The 15,030-nt window shown below is 30.9% G+C and overlaps 1 protein-coding gene across 1 annotated transcript; it reads left to right on the forward strand.

Moving 5' to 3' along the window:
* Positions 1-4,365: 4,365 nt before the first annotated feature.
* LOC123923368 (leucine-rich repeat receptor-like serine/threonine-protein kinase BAM3) lies at positions 4,366-9,189 on the forward strand. Its single transcript, XM_045976057.1, has 2 exons — positions 4,366-7,227; positions 8,629-9,189. Exons 1-2 carry the CDS (start codon positions 4,623-4,625, stop codon positions 8,964-8,966), a joined length of 2,943 nt encoding a protein of 980 aa, XP_045832013.1. The 5' UTR covers positions 4,366-4,622; the 3' UTR covers positions 8,967-9,189.
* The last annotated feature ends 5,841 nt before the right edge of the window (positions 9,190-15,030 follow it).

The following is a 15,030-nucleotide window of genomic DNA, read 5'->3' on the forward strand; positions in this document are numbered from 1 at the left end:
TACCTTATATTATTATAAAGTACTTGTTTTGAGTGGGTTAATGTAATGCAAGAAATGGGTCCTAACATCACCACTCAAAAACAAGACAAGGAATTTCCAGAATGGGACCAGCATGTTTTCCAATCAGCACTCTTTCAGCCTCAATCATACCTTGAATTGAAGCCAAATATACAGATCAATGTCATTTGACCAAATTCAATTGGTTAATACTAAAATACAACAATTCAGTGTATCTTTGGCCTCACTTTTGGAACATTAAAATTGATTATTGAATTGTAGAATTAATTTTAGTATTAGTACAGTATGTTTGAATATTTTTAAATATAATTAATGTTACTTTCATAACTAATTTTAACTTTAAGAGAGAATTTTCAAGGTTTTAACAATAGAAGGTAAAAAAAACTACATGATGGTTTTTACCTATGAAGTAGGAATACTCTTCTGATTATGCGTTTCCGACACTGATACGACACCAACACTTATGATTATATTGAATTTGTCACTTTCTAAAATTATTATCGGTGTCAATATGTTAGTACTATCCGGATCATCTACGATATCCATATACTTCATAGGTTTTTATTGCTGAAGAACGCTTTTTTTTTTGTTATGTAATTTAGTGGTTAAATTGGTTCACATATATATAATGTGCTTTGTAAAAAATAGATTGAACTGAGAAGAATAAGTGGAGAAATCCATATTCGAATTTCAACTCATGTATAATGTAATGTCTTTATCGACCGAGTTATACTCACCGGAACAAAACACATGCTTGTTATTATAGGTTTAGGGCCCGTTTGGTGCACAGGATAAGAGACAGGATAGGATAACTGTATCATATTCTGCCGCAATCCAGTGTTTGGTGATACAGCAGGATATGATAAGTTAATCCTGAAGCTTATCCTATCTTGTCTCTCTAGTTATAATTCTTATCCTGAATTTGAGCTGGGTTACCAGCAGGATAGGATAAGAAAAAAAAAAATACTGGTTTATTTTATAAAATATATTTTAAAATACATAAAATAAAATTAATAAAATATAAATAATTAAATAATTAATTTTTAAATATATATGTGATTTTTTCACAGGGGTAATTTTGTAATTTATATATTCTAAAAAATCAAAATTTTACTAAAATTACAATATTTTAAAGTAAATTTATTATTAAAAAATTGACAAATAGGGATATTAATTTAAATTTTATAAAAAATTAAATATAATTCTTTTGCAATAGTAGTTTTATTATTTACGTATGAGATATATCATATATTTATTTGGCTTATCTAACATGTATATATTATTGAGTTATTTATTTGATCATGATTCATATAAAAAATTAAACTTGATTATTTTCTCATGATTTTTATTTTAAATTATATAAAGTTATTTGATTACTTATTTATATTTTTTATTTATAAAATTCAAAGTATTACAAAATAATTTTAAAAAAATAACAATTGTTTTACAAGAGTAATTTTGTCAATTAAATATGTTATATATCTTATCATATTATTATGAGCAAATATGTATTAAAAACAAAATATAATAGTTATCATGTTTGTTATCCTGTGTGCACCAAACACAGGATATGATAACTGAGTATAACTGTTATCCTGCTGTTATCCTATCCTATCCTTATCCTGTTTTATATCCTATCCTGTCACTATGCTATCCTGCGCACCAAACGGGCCCTTAAAGAAAGAAAAAAGAAAGCAAGGAAATATTCAAACTGGTCCACAATTTGGAGAAAGAGATTAATATGAGTATGATGGATCCCAACATGTTCTTAAAAGAAGAAGAATCAATCGACTTTAGATTTGCTTTATCTTTTTTCACATTAAACGGTGTAGTAAAGTGAGAGAGTTATAATAAAACATAAAAGAGGCTAGCTCCTCTTGAATGAATAACATTGTGTTTTTATTTCAATTTTTAGGTATAAAATATGATAGAGTATATTAATATTAATTAATGTAGTACTATATACTTTATTGTGAAATGAAATGAAACTAAGTCACTAACTAGAAAGAAAGATATAAGATTCAGGGGACCAAGGGTATCCACCTAAAAAGAAATTAAATTGTTGGAGTTTATGAGCTGACCTAGGTTTGATCATTTCATCCTTAATTATTTCCTTATTATTCAACCATAAAGATTGTCTTTTCCATTAACATTACATCTATTAGTATGAGTGAGTTGGCTACCTTTCTTAATTCATAGTATATGTATATGATTGCTTTTCCTTTTTATTTTGTATTCATTCAAGGATAATGGGTTATTAATCAAAGAGAAATTTAAAGATCTTACTCATACATACACTCTTCTATTATGTACACCATTTGTTATTTTGTTAGTGGATATATATAGTACACTACTAGTATAATTTATGTACATAGATCTCATTTCTTAGTTATTGGTATTCACTGCTTCTTTGGATTGCATTAATTGTACCTATATAAGATCTTTTTTTTTGTTTGACAATGTACCTATATAAGATTATAATAGATAAGTTATGCACCAACATAAGAAAATAATAAGATTTATAAACATAGTTTTATTTTTCAAAGTTTTACAATTGACATTTATTCAGCTTTTTATTCTATCTTAATTCTATTCTATTTTGCACACCAAACGAATCCTTAAGTTTTAATTGTTTGACAAGTTTTTTAATGGCACGATTTTGATCTCTCAAATCCTAAGTTTCAATTGCTCGACCATAACTCCTAAGTTTTAGAAAAGCAAACTTCTTTAAAACTTATTATTTTAGGTCACTAAAACTGAAATTTGAAAATGAACAATTTGCAAACAAACTCATATCAACCAAATTAATGTAAAAATATCATTCGCCCTCAACCGTAGAAGTTAATTTTTGACCATTTTAAAATTTTAATGAAAACCACTTTTGAAATTGTTAAGATCTAATTATTGGTCTATAAAGACAAGAGATGAGGCATTCAAAAAATACTTCTCAATGTGTCATACTAAATAGACATAAGAATCTTTCTTAGTTTCTTCGTTTGTGCTTAAAAGCTGATTGATATCAGTTTAATTTTATATATATATATATATATAAAATTTGTAAGAAAGCTAAAGAGTACAAGGGAAAAAGAAAAGAAACAAGACAAAAAAGAAAGACTAGTCTCTTAAGAATAAAGTTATATGAGTTTAATTATTATCAAATCAAAGTTATCATGCTATATTATTGTAGTATATATTTCAGAAAATATCTACACATTGAGGTCTAATTGAATTGAATTGTGCAATATTTTGTACTATTAGTGTATAATCTAAACCTATTAATTTTAACTAGTTAATGAGTTTCATTAAAAAGGGGATTGTTTAGCAGATTTCGAGTTCGATTCTCAGATGTGAATAATTTTTTATCAGACTTTACTTACTTTACGGCCGAATTCTAGATTATCGGAACCAGAGGTTAATAAAAAAAACTCGTAATCTTACATAAAAAAAACTCGTAATCTTACATATGTAATACTCTACTATATATCATTACCCTTTAATTGGATAAGTATTAAACTACTAATGCAGTAATGCTCAATAATTTAAGCTTTTTGAAATGACAATTTATGACATAGTATAAATCTTCTTTTATAATTGGACAATTGGACCAATAAGTATGTGATATATAGAATAATATCCTTGGTATTTTCATGTATTCTTTGTGAATAAATAAGAAAGCTACACATTGGGTAATGACACCACCACATCCTCCTCTTATTAAGAAGCAAAGAAATAAAAAAATAAATGTACACTCAGCATGCATATTGTTGTCAATTTATTCCTACCCCATGATTGGTATTTGTTATATGGTCTAAAGATTATACTATGCTACTAGTATAGATTATCTTCTGCTTCAAATGAAGATTCCAAATCTGATTTAGCAGCTTTCTTTTGTGGACTTGTTTCTCAAATCAAATAAAGCTTAAGGTTGAAAATATAACAAATATGAAAAAAATTAAAAGGTATAAATATGATTTTAATCTCGATAAATACGATTGTATTTTTTTAGTTTATAAGTTGTTTGGTGGACAAAAAGTTATTTTGATATTTTAGACAAATTGTATTTGAGGCAAAAAAGTTGTCATGTGATTTAATAATGGATAGAAATTTCACTTTTTGTTCATTCCCTTTGACCTCTAATTTGTCCGATCCGAGACACAATATCCGAGACATAGTGTCCTGTCTCAGACATAGATTTAGAATCAAACACAACACAACAGGAGTTTTCATGTCCAGTCTCTTATTTTCTCCGAATCACATGCATCTTATAAGTTAAAAAAAGAAAATTATTTAAACCAAATTAAAAAAATTAACTGGCTTATAAAACAGACCTTGCTGGTCATGCATTTTAATCCAACATTGCTTTTGCTTTTGCTTTCTAAAAGCTAAAGATGACATCAAAGTAATGTGTAAGTGAATGTGAAAGAAAAAAAAGTGATTATAGTGCCACCTCTTCCTAGAACACTTCTTCTCACCCTCTCTGCATCTACTGCTGCATATTCAGTACTATAAACTCTTATCATATTCTAAAACTACACTTTCATAGTTTCATTTCACTCTCCTATACTATACTTCTCTTCTAAGCTAGAATCATTATTCCACAAATAATGGATTCTCCTACTTTCACTTTTGTTCTCTACACCCTCTTTCTTTTGTGTCTCAACACTACTCTTTCTACTTCTTCATCATCATCATCATCATCATCATCATCATCACTTCCTATGTCTTTGAAAACACAAGCTACTATCTTAGTTTCTCTCAAACAAGATTTTGAACCAAACACTTCCTTAAAAACATGGAACATCTCTAACTACATGTCCCTTTGTTCTTGGTATGGTATTCAATGTGACACAAACAATACTTCTATTGTGTCACTAGACATATCAAACTTGAACATTTCAGGTACTTTTTCATCTTCCATCACAAAACTGTCCAACTTGAAATTCCTCAACATATCAAACAACTTGTTCAATGGAAATCTAAGTTGGAAATTCTCTTATTTCAAAGATCTCGAAGTTTTCGATGCTTACAACAATGAGTTCAATTGTTCACTACCTATTGAAGTCACTAAGTTACCTAAACTCAAGTACTTGAATCTTGGAGGAAATTTTTTCAATGGTGAAATTCCTTCAAGCTATGGAAACATGTTGAGTCTTAACTATTTGTCTCTTGCAGGTAATGATTTGAGAGGTTTCATACCTTATGAGCTTGGAAATCTTACTAACTTGACACATCTTTTGTTAGGTTATTACAATGTGTTTGATGGTGAAATTCCATCTCATTTTGGTAATCTTGTTAATTTAGTTCATCTTGATCTTGCAAATTGTGGTTTGAAAGGTTCAATTCCAAATGAGTTAGGAAAACTTTATAAACTAGACACACTTTTCTTGCAAACCAATCAACTTAGTGGTTCGATTCCTTCGCAATTAGGGAATCTTAGTAGTTTGAAATCTCTTGATATGTCAAACAATGAGTTAAGTGGAAATATTCCTAATGAGTTTTCAAATCTTCATGAACTCACACTCTTGAACTTGTTCATCAATAAATTATATGGTGAAATTCCATCTTTTGTTTCTGAGTTACCAAATTTAGAAGTGTTGAAGCTTTGGCATAATAATTTTACAGGTTCTATTCCTTCAAAGTTAGGACAGAATGGTAAATTGAGTGAGCTTGATTTATCAACAAATAAACTCACTGGATTAGTACCTAAATCTTTATGCATTGGAAAAAAGCTTAAGATTCTTATCTTGCTTAACAATTTTCTGTTTGGTTCTTTGCCTAATGAACTTGGTGAATGTTATACACTTCAACGAGTTCGTTTAGGACAAAACTTTTTAACCGGTTCGATACCAAAAGGTTTTCTTTATTTGCCTCAACTTTCACTTCTTGAACTTCAAAACAATTATCTTAGTGGTTTTCTTCCACCACAAGAAATGTCAAACACAAACAGTTCTTCTAAACTTGGAGAGATGAATCTTTCGAATAATCGTTTATCTGGTTCTCTACCTAGTTCTATTGGAAACTTTCCAAATTTGCAGATTATGCTTCTTCATGGAAATAGATTCTCAGGTGAAATTCCTCAAGATATAGGAAAGTTGAAGAACATTCTCAGGCTAGATATGAGTTTCAACAACTTTTCAGGAAAAATTCCTATTGAGATAGGTGAATGTTCTTTGGTTACCTATTTAGATTTGAGTCAGAATCAATTATCAGGTCCTATTCCAATTCAGCTTTCTCAAATTCACATACTTAACTATCTTAATGTCTCGTGGAACAACTTAAACCAAACACTTCCCAAGGAACTTGGTGCTATAAAAGGCTTAACCTCGGCCGATTTTTCCAATAATGACTTCTCTGGCTCAATTCCTGAAATAGGCCAATTCTCAATGTTCAATTCTACTTCCTTTATCGGTAATCCGAAGTTATGTGGATATGATTTGAATCCATGTAACCGTTCTTCGTCAACAGTATCCGAGTCTCAGGATCAAAACAACGGTCATGCAAAACCTGGAGTTTTGGTAAAGTACAAGCTTCTATTTGCATTAGCACTTCTGTTTTGTTCATTGGTTTTCGCAACACTAGCTATAATCAAAAGCCGAAAAGGAATTAGGCAAGACTCGAATTCATGGAAGTTAACAGCATTTCAGAAGATTGAATATGGAAGTGAAGATATCTTAGGTTGTATCAAGGAAAGTAACATCATAGGAAGAGGAGGTGCTGGTGTTGTATATGGGGGCACAATGCCAAATGATGAAAAAATAGCTGTGAAAAAGTTACTAGGAATTAACAAAGGTTGTTCTTATGATAATGGTTTATCAGCTGAAATAAAAACACTTGGTAGAATAAGGCATAGATACATTGTGAAGTTGTTAGCATTTTGTTCAAATAAAGATACAAATTTGCTTGTTTATGAGTATATGACAAATGGAAGTTTAGGTGAAGTTTTGCATGGTAAAAGAGGGGGGTATCTTGAGTGGAATGTAAGGGTGAAAATAGCAATTGAAGCTGCTAAAGGACTATGTTATTTGCATCATGATTGTTGTCCTATGATTGTTCATAGAGATGTTAAGTCAAATAATATTTTGTTGGATTCTGAATTTGAAGCTCATGTTGCTGATTTTGGACTTGCTAAGTTCTTGTTGCAAGAGAATAATGGTGGAACTTCTGAATGCATGTCTTCTATTGTTGGTTCTTATGGCTACATTGCTCCAGGTACTTTTAATTTTCATATTCACAAAATAGATATTTAACTGAAAAATGAAAACTATTTCAAATAGATAAATAGTGTATGTTTGATATCAATGTGTCAGTATTTGTCGAAATAATAGTAGTTCATTGTAATTCTGTCAAACTCACCGTGAATCCAGACATACATTTATGTTTGACTCTATTTTAGAAGAAGACAAAATTATATTGTGTTTAAAATCAACCCACTATCTAAATATAAATTGTTTTACATTTAATTTATTTTTAGTTAGAATTATTTTATAGATTTATAATCAAATTTTATCACCACACACCTAAGAAACACTATAAAGTTTAGGACACATAATTACCTAGCTACCAAAAAATATTGTTTAGATTAGTGTATTGACTTGAACAGGAGAAATGATTAATAGTCAATTATGGAATGATTATTTCATGTCAATTTAATAATTAAATACTAAATTAATATGCATAGACATAGTCAAAAGGCCAATATGAAGGTGATGAGTATATTTTTTTTAATTTAATTTTTAATTAACCCAAAACATTCTCTTTACAAAGTGTACTACCACCAGTCCACTATAGCATATTCTTGCCACTTCCTGGGACAGTGGGACCACAAAATGTCCTACATACCTACAAAGGAAAATTCTTTCAATCTTTTGCTTTTCATATCCCAAGCTTGGTTTGTTCTTTTGCATGCCTTGAAACCATAAAGCCATATTCAAACCTAAAGAAATCACAACTATCTTTTTCTGACCAAAACTCACTAACACTTTCATATCTCTAGTGGTTAACAATTGCACAATAACCAAAAGCATATGTTTTCTTCCATATCTAGGTAACTAGGTTCAAAGTTAAGGATCTAATATTTACTTTCTCAAAATTGAAATAAAGTTTTTCTCTCCTTTTTTGGAAGCAACTTCATGTACCACACATTTTTTTCTTCTTTAAACATTACACAATTCTAAAAGTATATTTTTGACCGAGCAAAGTTGTATTTTTGTTTAGAAGTACATATTCAGACGACATAAAAATTGTGTTTTTCGAATGAATACATTTTCGATGTAAATTATCACGTGTAAAAGATTTCTCCCTTTTTCGTGTATTATAACTAGTAGAAGACTAGTTCTGGGTTGAACCAAACATATGGTGGCCCGAACCCTTATTTTTTTTAGGCTCACCGATAAAAAAATTATGTAATTTTATCTATAAACACATGCTAATAAGTTAGTGGCTATGTTAGTTTAGTTTTGAGATTCTCCGATGTACTTACTTTACCAACAAGGTATCTATGTCAGAAATTTTACTATTAGTATTTATAAAACTCCCATCATTAATTAATTAGCTTATATTAGCAGCTTAAAGCAAGCAATTATGGCATACTAATTTTGAATTATGTTACAGAATATGCATACACATTGAAAGTGGATGAGAAAAGTGATGTATATAGTTTTGGAGTGGTGCTACTAGAACTACTAACAGGTAGAAGACCAGTTGGAGATTTTGGTGAAGAAGGAATGGATATTGTTCAATGGACAAAGTTACAAACTGAATTGAACAAAGAAAAAGTTGTGAAGATTCTTGATAAGAGATTACATCACAATATTCCTTTGGATGAAGCAATGCAATTATTCTTTGTGGCTATGTTATGTGTTCAAGAACAAAGTGTGGAAAGACCAACTATGAGGGAAGTTGTTGAAATGCTAGTACAAGCAAAGCAACCAAATATATTTCAAATGTAGTATTGAGTGTGTCATTAAGGAAATAATTTATAAATAAAGAGAGGGAAGAAATAAAGAATAATTTAGATGTGCTTTGCATGGATTGTAGAGGTCAATTTTCCTAACTAGCTAGTTTGATTATCAGGATTGTCCGATTAAGATCGGACGGTTTCTATTTAAAGATAGTTTTTAATTTTGTTTAATATTAAATTTTTATAATCAAATCAAGGTCGTTCAATTTTAATCGCACGGTTTTAAAGTTGTTGATTGCATGTAGTCACTAATTTCTGACTAGAATCCAAATTTCGATCTAAGAGATGCAACTCCCAAACTACCAACAGGCAAAAAAGAAATAATTTAAGCAGGAACACACTCATAAATAATAAAAAATAAGCAGGCAATTATAGTCAAATGGTTATGCAATCAAAATAGGTTATGTGCACATTTTGAAATCACACACAAAAGTTAGCCCCTATTTCAAATGGTTATGTGCAGGCATGTAATAGTAAAACAGTGAAGATAAGTTATCTTCACTATTGCTATCATTTAGGCTATAATTATATGAATATAATTACAAACAAAAGTTGATGAAAACAGAATCATCAAATAAGGCATATGGTTATAAAAATAGGCATATATAGCAGATAAGGCATTAAATGATAAAAATGAAATCATCAAATAAGGCATTAGATCAAGACAAATGAATTATGTTTAGAAGTTCAATCATTGATTGCAAGCAAAGCAGACTTCAAATTCTCCGGACCAAAAAACCAAATTGAATGCTTCAGCAACAAATGATGATCTATCCATCTCCAATGATGTTAAGTCCTTCAGCTTTCAATGATCTAAAAGAGCCGACTAGGAACTTCCCGAAATTCAATCTATATCATCTGAAAACAACAAAACTTGGTTACTACCAAATGAGTTGGTTTTCAACTTATGAAGCACGGACACTCACATGTTGGTGTCATGTCGTATACTAATTTACTGGGACAAGACAAAGTGGATCGATAAATATCACTAAGAAATTGGTAAAGGGAATTAATCTTACCGCGCAAGAAAAAAAAATAGAATTGGCAATTAGCTGCACTGCGTGTTACCACGTGAAACATAGAAATCCTCTCCCAATCAGGTCCTTCTTGCATTAATCCATGTTCGAATAATCTATACATGAAATTAATATATAAAAAATTATCTACAAAAAAATGGATGATAATCTTAAGAGGAAGAATAGTTACGCTTTCTCGGCTTCAGTCCAGTTGTGGACAAGTGGTTCGTCATTGTCATCCTCGTCCAAGCCATTGTCGTCCTTGTCCAAGCCACCTGCATTGTTGGGAGCACCTCAACACCCTCTTCATGTCCATTAACATTTCCATTATTATGAATGTTATCTCCATGGTTATGATGAGGATCTTGCATACCAACAAGAGGTTCTTGAGGTTGTCCATTAACATATCCATTATTATGAATATGGTGTGATTGATGATGAGGTTCTTGCACACCAACAGGATGTTCTTGAGGCAAATCTAAAAGGTTGTTCGGTTCAGCAATGGGGGCTTCGTCCCATTCGCCATTGTCGTCCTCGTCCAAGCCACCTGCATTGTTGTGAGCACCCACTTCCTGTCCATTAACAAATCCATTAATTAATATGAAGTGGTTGATCGTCTTCTTCAGCTACATCATTGCCATTAACGCCGTTTTGGCTAGAATCCTCTGAATCTGACATTTTGTTGGAGTACACAAAGAATAGTGGGGTGTTGTAAACAAACACAGAAAATAGGCACACTTTGTGTTGTGAATTCGGATTGAATCACACCAATACCTTGATGTGTGTGGAGCAAAATGGATTAAAGCAATCAACAAGCGAGAATGACAATAATAACAATAACAAAAGATAAACCGCGAAAACGTAAAGAACACGAGATATTGTTTACCCAGTTCAGTCAATGTGACCTACTCTGGGGAGAGAGCAACTCTCCAATCCACTATCAAACTTGTTCCTTGATTACAATGAAATTCACCACAAGAGTTACAAGATTTAGAGTTTTTCCTAAATCTACCCTAAGCCCGAATTTCTTCCCGTGACCAAGAAATTCAATATGAAAGTGTTTCCCAAGGTGATAGAATGTTTCCCTAACCCTAGAGTCTTCCCAAGATGATCTCTCTTAACCCTAACCTTTTTGTTAGCCTTTGAAACCCTAAAATCCCCTTAAAAAAGTCAGAAAACGCATAACATATATATAGGCCCGCATGCACTACGCCTGGGCGCAGCCTCCCACGCCTGGGCGTGAGCAGGCAGTGTTCAGCCCAGTTTTTCACGCCTGGGCGCCAGCTCCCACGCCTGGGCGTGAGCAGACAGAATCTACCAAAACATGATTTTCTGATTTTTACATTATTTCAAGTCAATATTCAACACTTTGCACACCTATATCACAGATGCAGGTAATAGGCTCAACTTGAACCTATCTTGCAGCACACACACACACTTTTGAGGTTGAAGAAAGAATGATGAAAAACAAAAAGAGATGAGAGAATAGTGTTGTTTATTGTTTATTTTGGTATTTATTTATCAGTCTTTTGTGGTAGGGTGAATCTTTAAAGACTACTGTAACTGCTTCTATTTTAAGGAAGTATAATTGGGTATTTAGTAATGTGAAAATTGAAGATCAAAAGGAATGAGAAGTTACTTGTCACACAAGTAATATAACTAGCATATCTGCCTTGTCTTTTTGTTAGTTAGGATTAGTTTTCTATCAGTTAGATTTAGTTGCATTTTGTAACTGCCTCTTAGTTGAAATAATTCTAATCCTCTTGGTGTATAAATATGAGGACCATCAATTGTATCAAACAGTTTTGTGAGTATGGGAGCTTGCATTATAAATGAGAGAGGAAATTTTGTTGCAGCATTTCCTAGTTTCAGATATGGTATCTTTACACCAGCAGAGTCATGGGTTCTACTCCAAGGTCTCAAATGGCTCGTGACATTGGGATATAGTAAAGTGGTCATTGAGATGGATTGCAAAATGGTTGTGAATGATGTGAAACATTATAAGCCTATATGACATGTAACAAGTCACACTCAAGTCTTGATATTTTGAAAAGGCCTAGTTTAGGTTAAAGAAGACTATATTGCTCAAATTCCCAACTCCGTTGGGGTACTCAATGAAAGGTAAGCACGCAATAGTAAAGAGTTTGATCCATGATTCTCTCACACCGAATTCTCCCAAAATTGATATGTGAATTGTAGCAATTTCTATGTAAGTCGCGATCAATGCAACTGACTCATTTAAAAGCACGAGTTCCCTATCCACGACTTTAAAAGAACGACTAACATCCAAGTATGAGGGCATGGGTGATGTAAACAAGAGCTCAGTGCTAAAGTTAAACGACACCAAACATTCTTCAACATTAGTTGAACCAAACATTCTTCACAATTTTATATCTAAGAGTATTGGCCCATAAAATTGTTGTTGTATATGGTCATGAAATAAGGGTTTTGAATCAGAGTATTGGCCCATAATTTGCATACACATTCAAATCTTTTCATTGATTTTAGAGGCAATTTTGAGAGAATAAAAAGTATGTTATCATGAGGTATATAGTTCCTAACCTTGTTGCTTGTCACAGTAACTGCATTTGTTTCTTCCATCTTTATCTCAATATGCAGCAAAGCCTTGCAAGTTGCAATGGCGTTTTCCAGCTATAAGGATTACAAAATATATGTTTTATAGTTAAAGTATTACAAAATATCTGTTTTTATAATTTTTACTAATAGACAATTAAAGATATTAGTGATCAAAATGTGCATTGGCGTACGTGCAGTGGTCAAACAAGGTCTTATAATTAGGACGGAGGTAGTAATATACAAGGTTAAACTAAGCTACCATTCCCCCTTTTTTTTATAGACGAAATGGTAAAACAATTGAAAACTCATACACATAAGTGAAGAGACCGGGATTCGAACTCAAGTCATAGCGTCCAACACTAGCAATTTCGACATTTACCAGTTGAGCTAGGATTTGTAGACAACTATTATTCATGGATCTAAAAAAAGAAAATATCAGTTCATTTTAAAAAAATTATACAAAAAAAAAAAACATCTGTTTGTCTTTTTCATTTTAAAAAATTATACAAAAAAAAATCTGTTTGTCTTTTGCTAAATAAACATAGCGAGTCTAGTTGACTAGCTCAGTGACAAGGACATTAGTCATGTTCGAACTCCGAATATTCAACTTAAAAAAAATTCTAGTCACTAGATTAATCACGTACAAAAAAAAAATATAGTTGAGGTAAATTCTAATATGGATCACCATTTCATGTGGTTCATCGTGGATTAGTGTTTAAAAATGTAATTATGATATACATCGTTTTTTTTTTTTTGACAAATATACATCGTTGTTTGAAAATAGGCTTAAATGTAGTTTTGGTCCATCTTTTTTTTTTTTTTTTGTGATATGGTCACTCTATTTTATAAAATGCACAATTTGGTCTCTCTATTTTGTTTTGTGCAGTTTTTGTCCCCCTTTTTGAAAAATGAGCAATTTTAGTCTTTTTTTACGCAATTTTAATCCTCGTATTTTGATAAATTCAAACACTGGCTCCCTTAAACAGAGTCTTTTTTGGTCATATAAACTTAAATGAGAGTAAAAAGTTTTTTCAATCTCATGTATAAATTGAAAGTAGAGCAAATATTGTTAATTTTCTTAAAAAAAACAAAAAAAATTTATTGTTAATCTATTGAAACATATGTATAGTTAAACAAACTTAGAGATTACATCCTCCTTTGATGGATTGAGAAATTTTATCTGATGTGTGAAATTAAAAAATTGTGAAATTCATTCAATTTGTTATATGTTTCCTTTTCTTTCTTTTAATCTCTTATTTTCATAATTGCATGTCTTTGATATCACCAATTGGAGTTGGATGGTAAGCCACTAGAGCAAGTGGTAAGGAGTTTGAATAGTATGCTAGAGTTTCTGAATTTGATCTTTAGATCTATCGTAAACAAAAATAATAATTGGGGTTGGGTGGTCTACATATTCGTTTGGTTCTATTTTAGCAAAAAGGATACACTTCTTTACTAGTATAACTGACCCGTGCATGCGCACGGATTAATTTTCATTGAAAAATATGGATTATTAAAATTTTAATATTTTGTGATTTATTAACTAACAAAATTTACTTTATATAGTTAATGTAATTTATCTAAATATGAAAAAGGATACATATATTATAGATTTTAAAGGGGAAGGGCGAATTGGCCTCACGAAGAGTGAAACTCATCCACTCCCCATTTCCGACCGACGTGTTATTTTCTCCCCCGTAGCCATCTAACCCGGTCTGGACTACAATGCAATGATCTCATGAACATAGCAAAATTGAATAAATAAATTTTATATTATTTTTTAGATGAAGATCAACCTCCCCCGTGACCATATTTTTAAATGATTCTCTTGGTTAGAAAATAAAATTGAGAAGAGTGTTAATAACATTTTCTTAATATATTCTAGAGTGGTGAGACTCACATGAGCGTCACTCACTTAGAGAGCGAGTAATTGAAAGTATTAAAAAAATATTGTTTCCGGCTTTCTTGATTCTAAAACATGTTCATGGTTTTTTTTTTGTCAAGTAACATAGGTGGAAACTTTGTACTCTATAATAGTAAACACTAAAAATAATATGGATCTACACATATTTTTTTGAACATCAAAAGAAAGAATTCTATAAATTGCGGAGAAAAACACTGAATTATTTCTTTTCTTTTTTTACCACCAGTTTAATATAGTTCGTGGGTCAGTTCTGACATCAAGTGGTTTTAGCCCCTTACAAATCGCAGTTGATATTATTTCTGATAATGATAGATCTCCATGTCATCTTTTAATTTATTCAATGCATATGATTATGAGGCTAAAAGTCAATTATTGTTTTCAAATTATTTCTATTTTTAAATATCGAATTTCATAATTATTATATTCAATGTTATCGAATAATTATTTTGTTTTTTTAGTTTGATCTTTTATTTTTGTTAAGTTGCCTAATGATTCAAAATTACAAACTTAAAGTGAAAAAGTAGGTATGCGAGGTT

The sequence above is a fragment of the Trifolium pratense genome, linkage group LG4 (assembly GCF_020283565.1).
Source record: "Trifolium pratense cultivar HEN17-A07 linkage group LG4, ARS_RC_1.1, whole genome shotgun sequence".
NCBI lineage: Eukaryota > Viridiplantae > Streptophyta > Magnoliopsida > Fabales > Fabaceae > Trifolium > Trifolium pratense.

Bases quoted from the DNA above. Each gene is read 5' to 3' on its own strand.
- LOC123923368 (XM_045976057.1), top strand. From the start codon at position 4,623: ATGGATTCTCCTACTTTCACTTTTGTTCTCTACACCCTCTTTCTTTTG. The intron at 7,228-8,628 runs GTACTTTTAATT...ATTATGTTACAG, and splicing joins TTATGGCTACATTGCTCCAG to AATATGCATACACATTGAAA.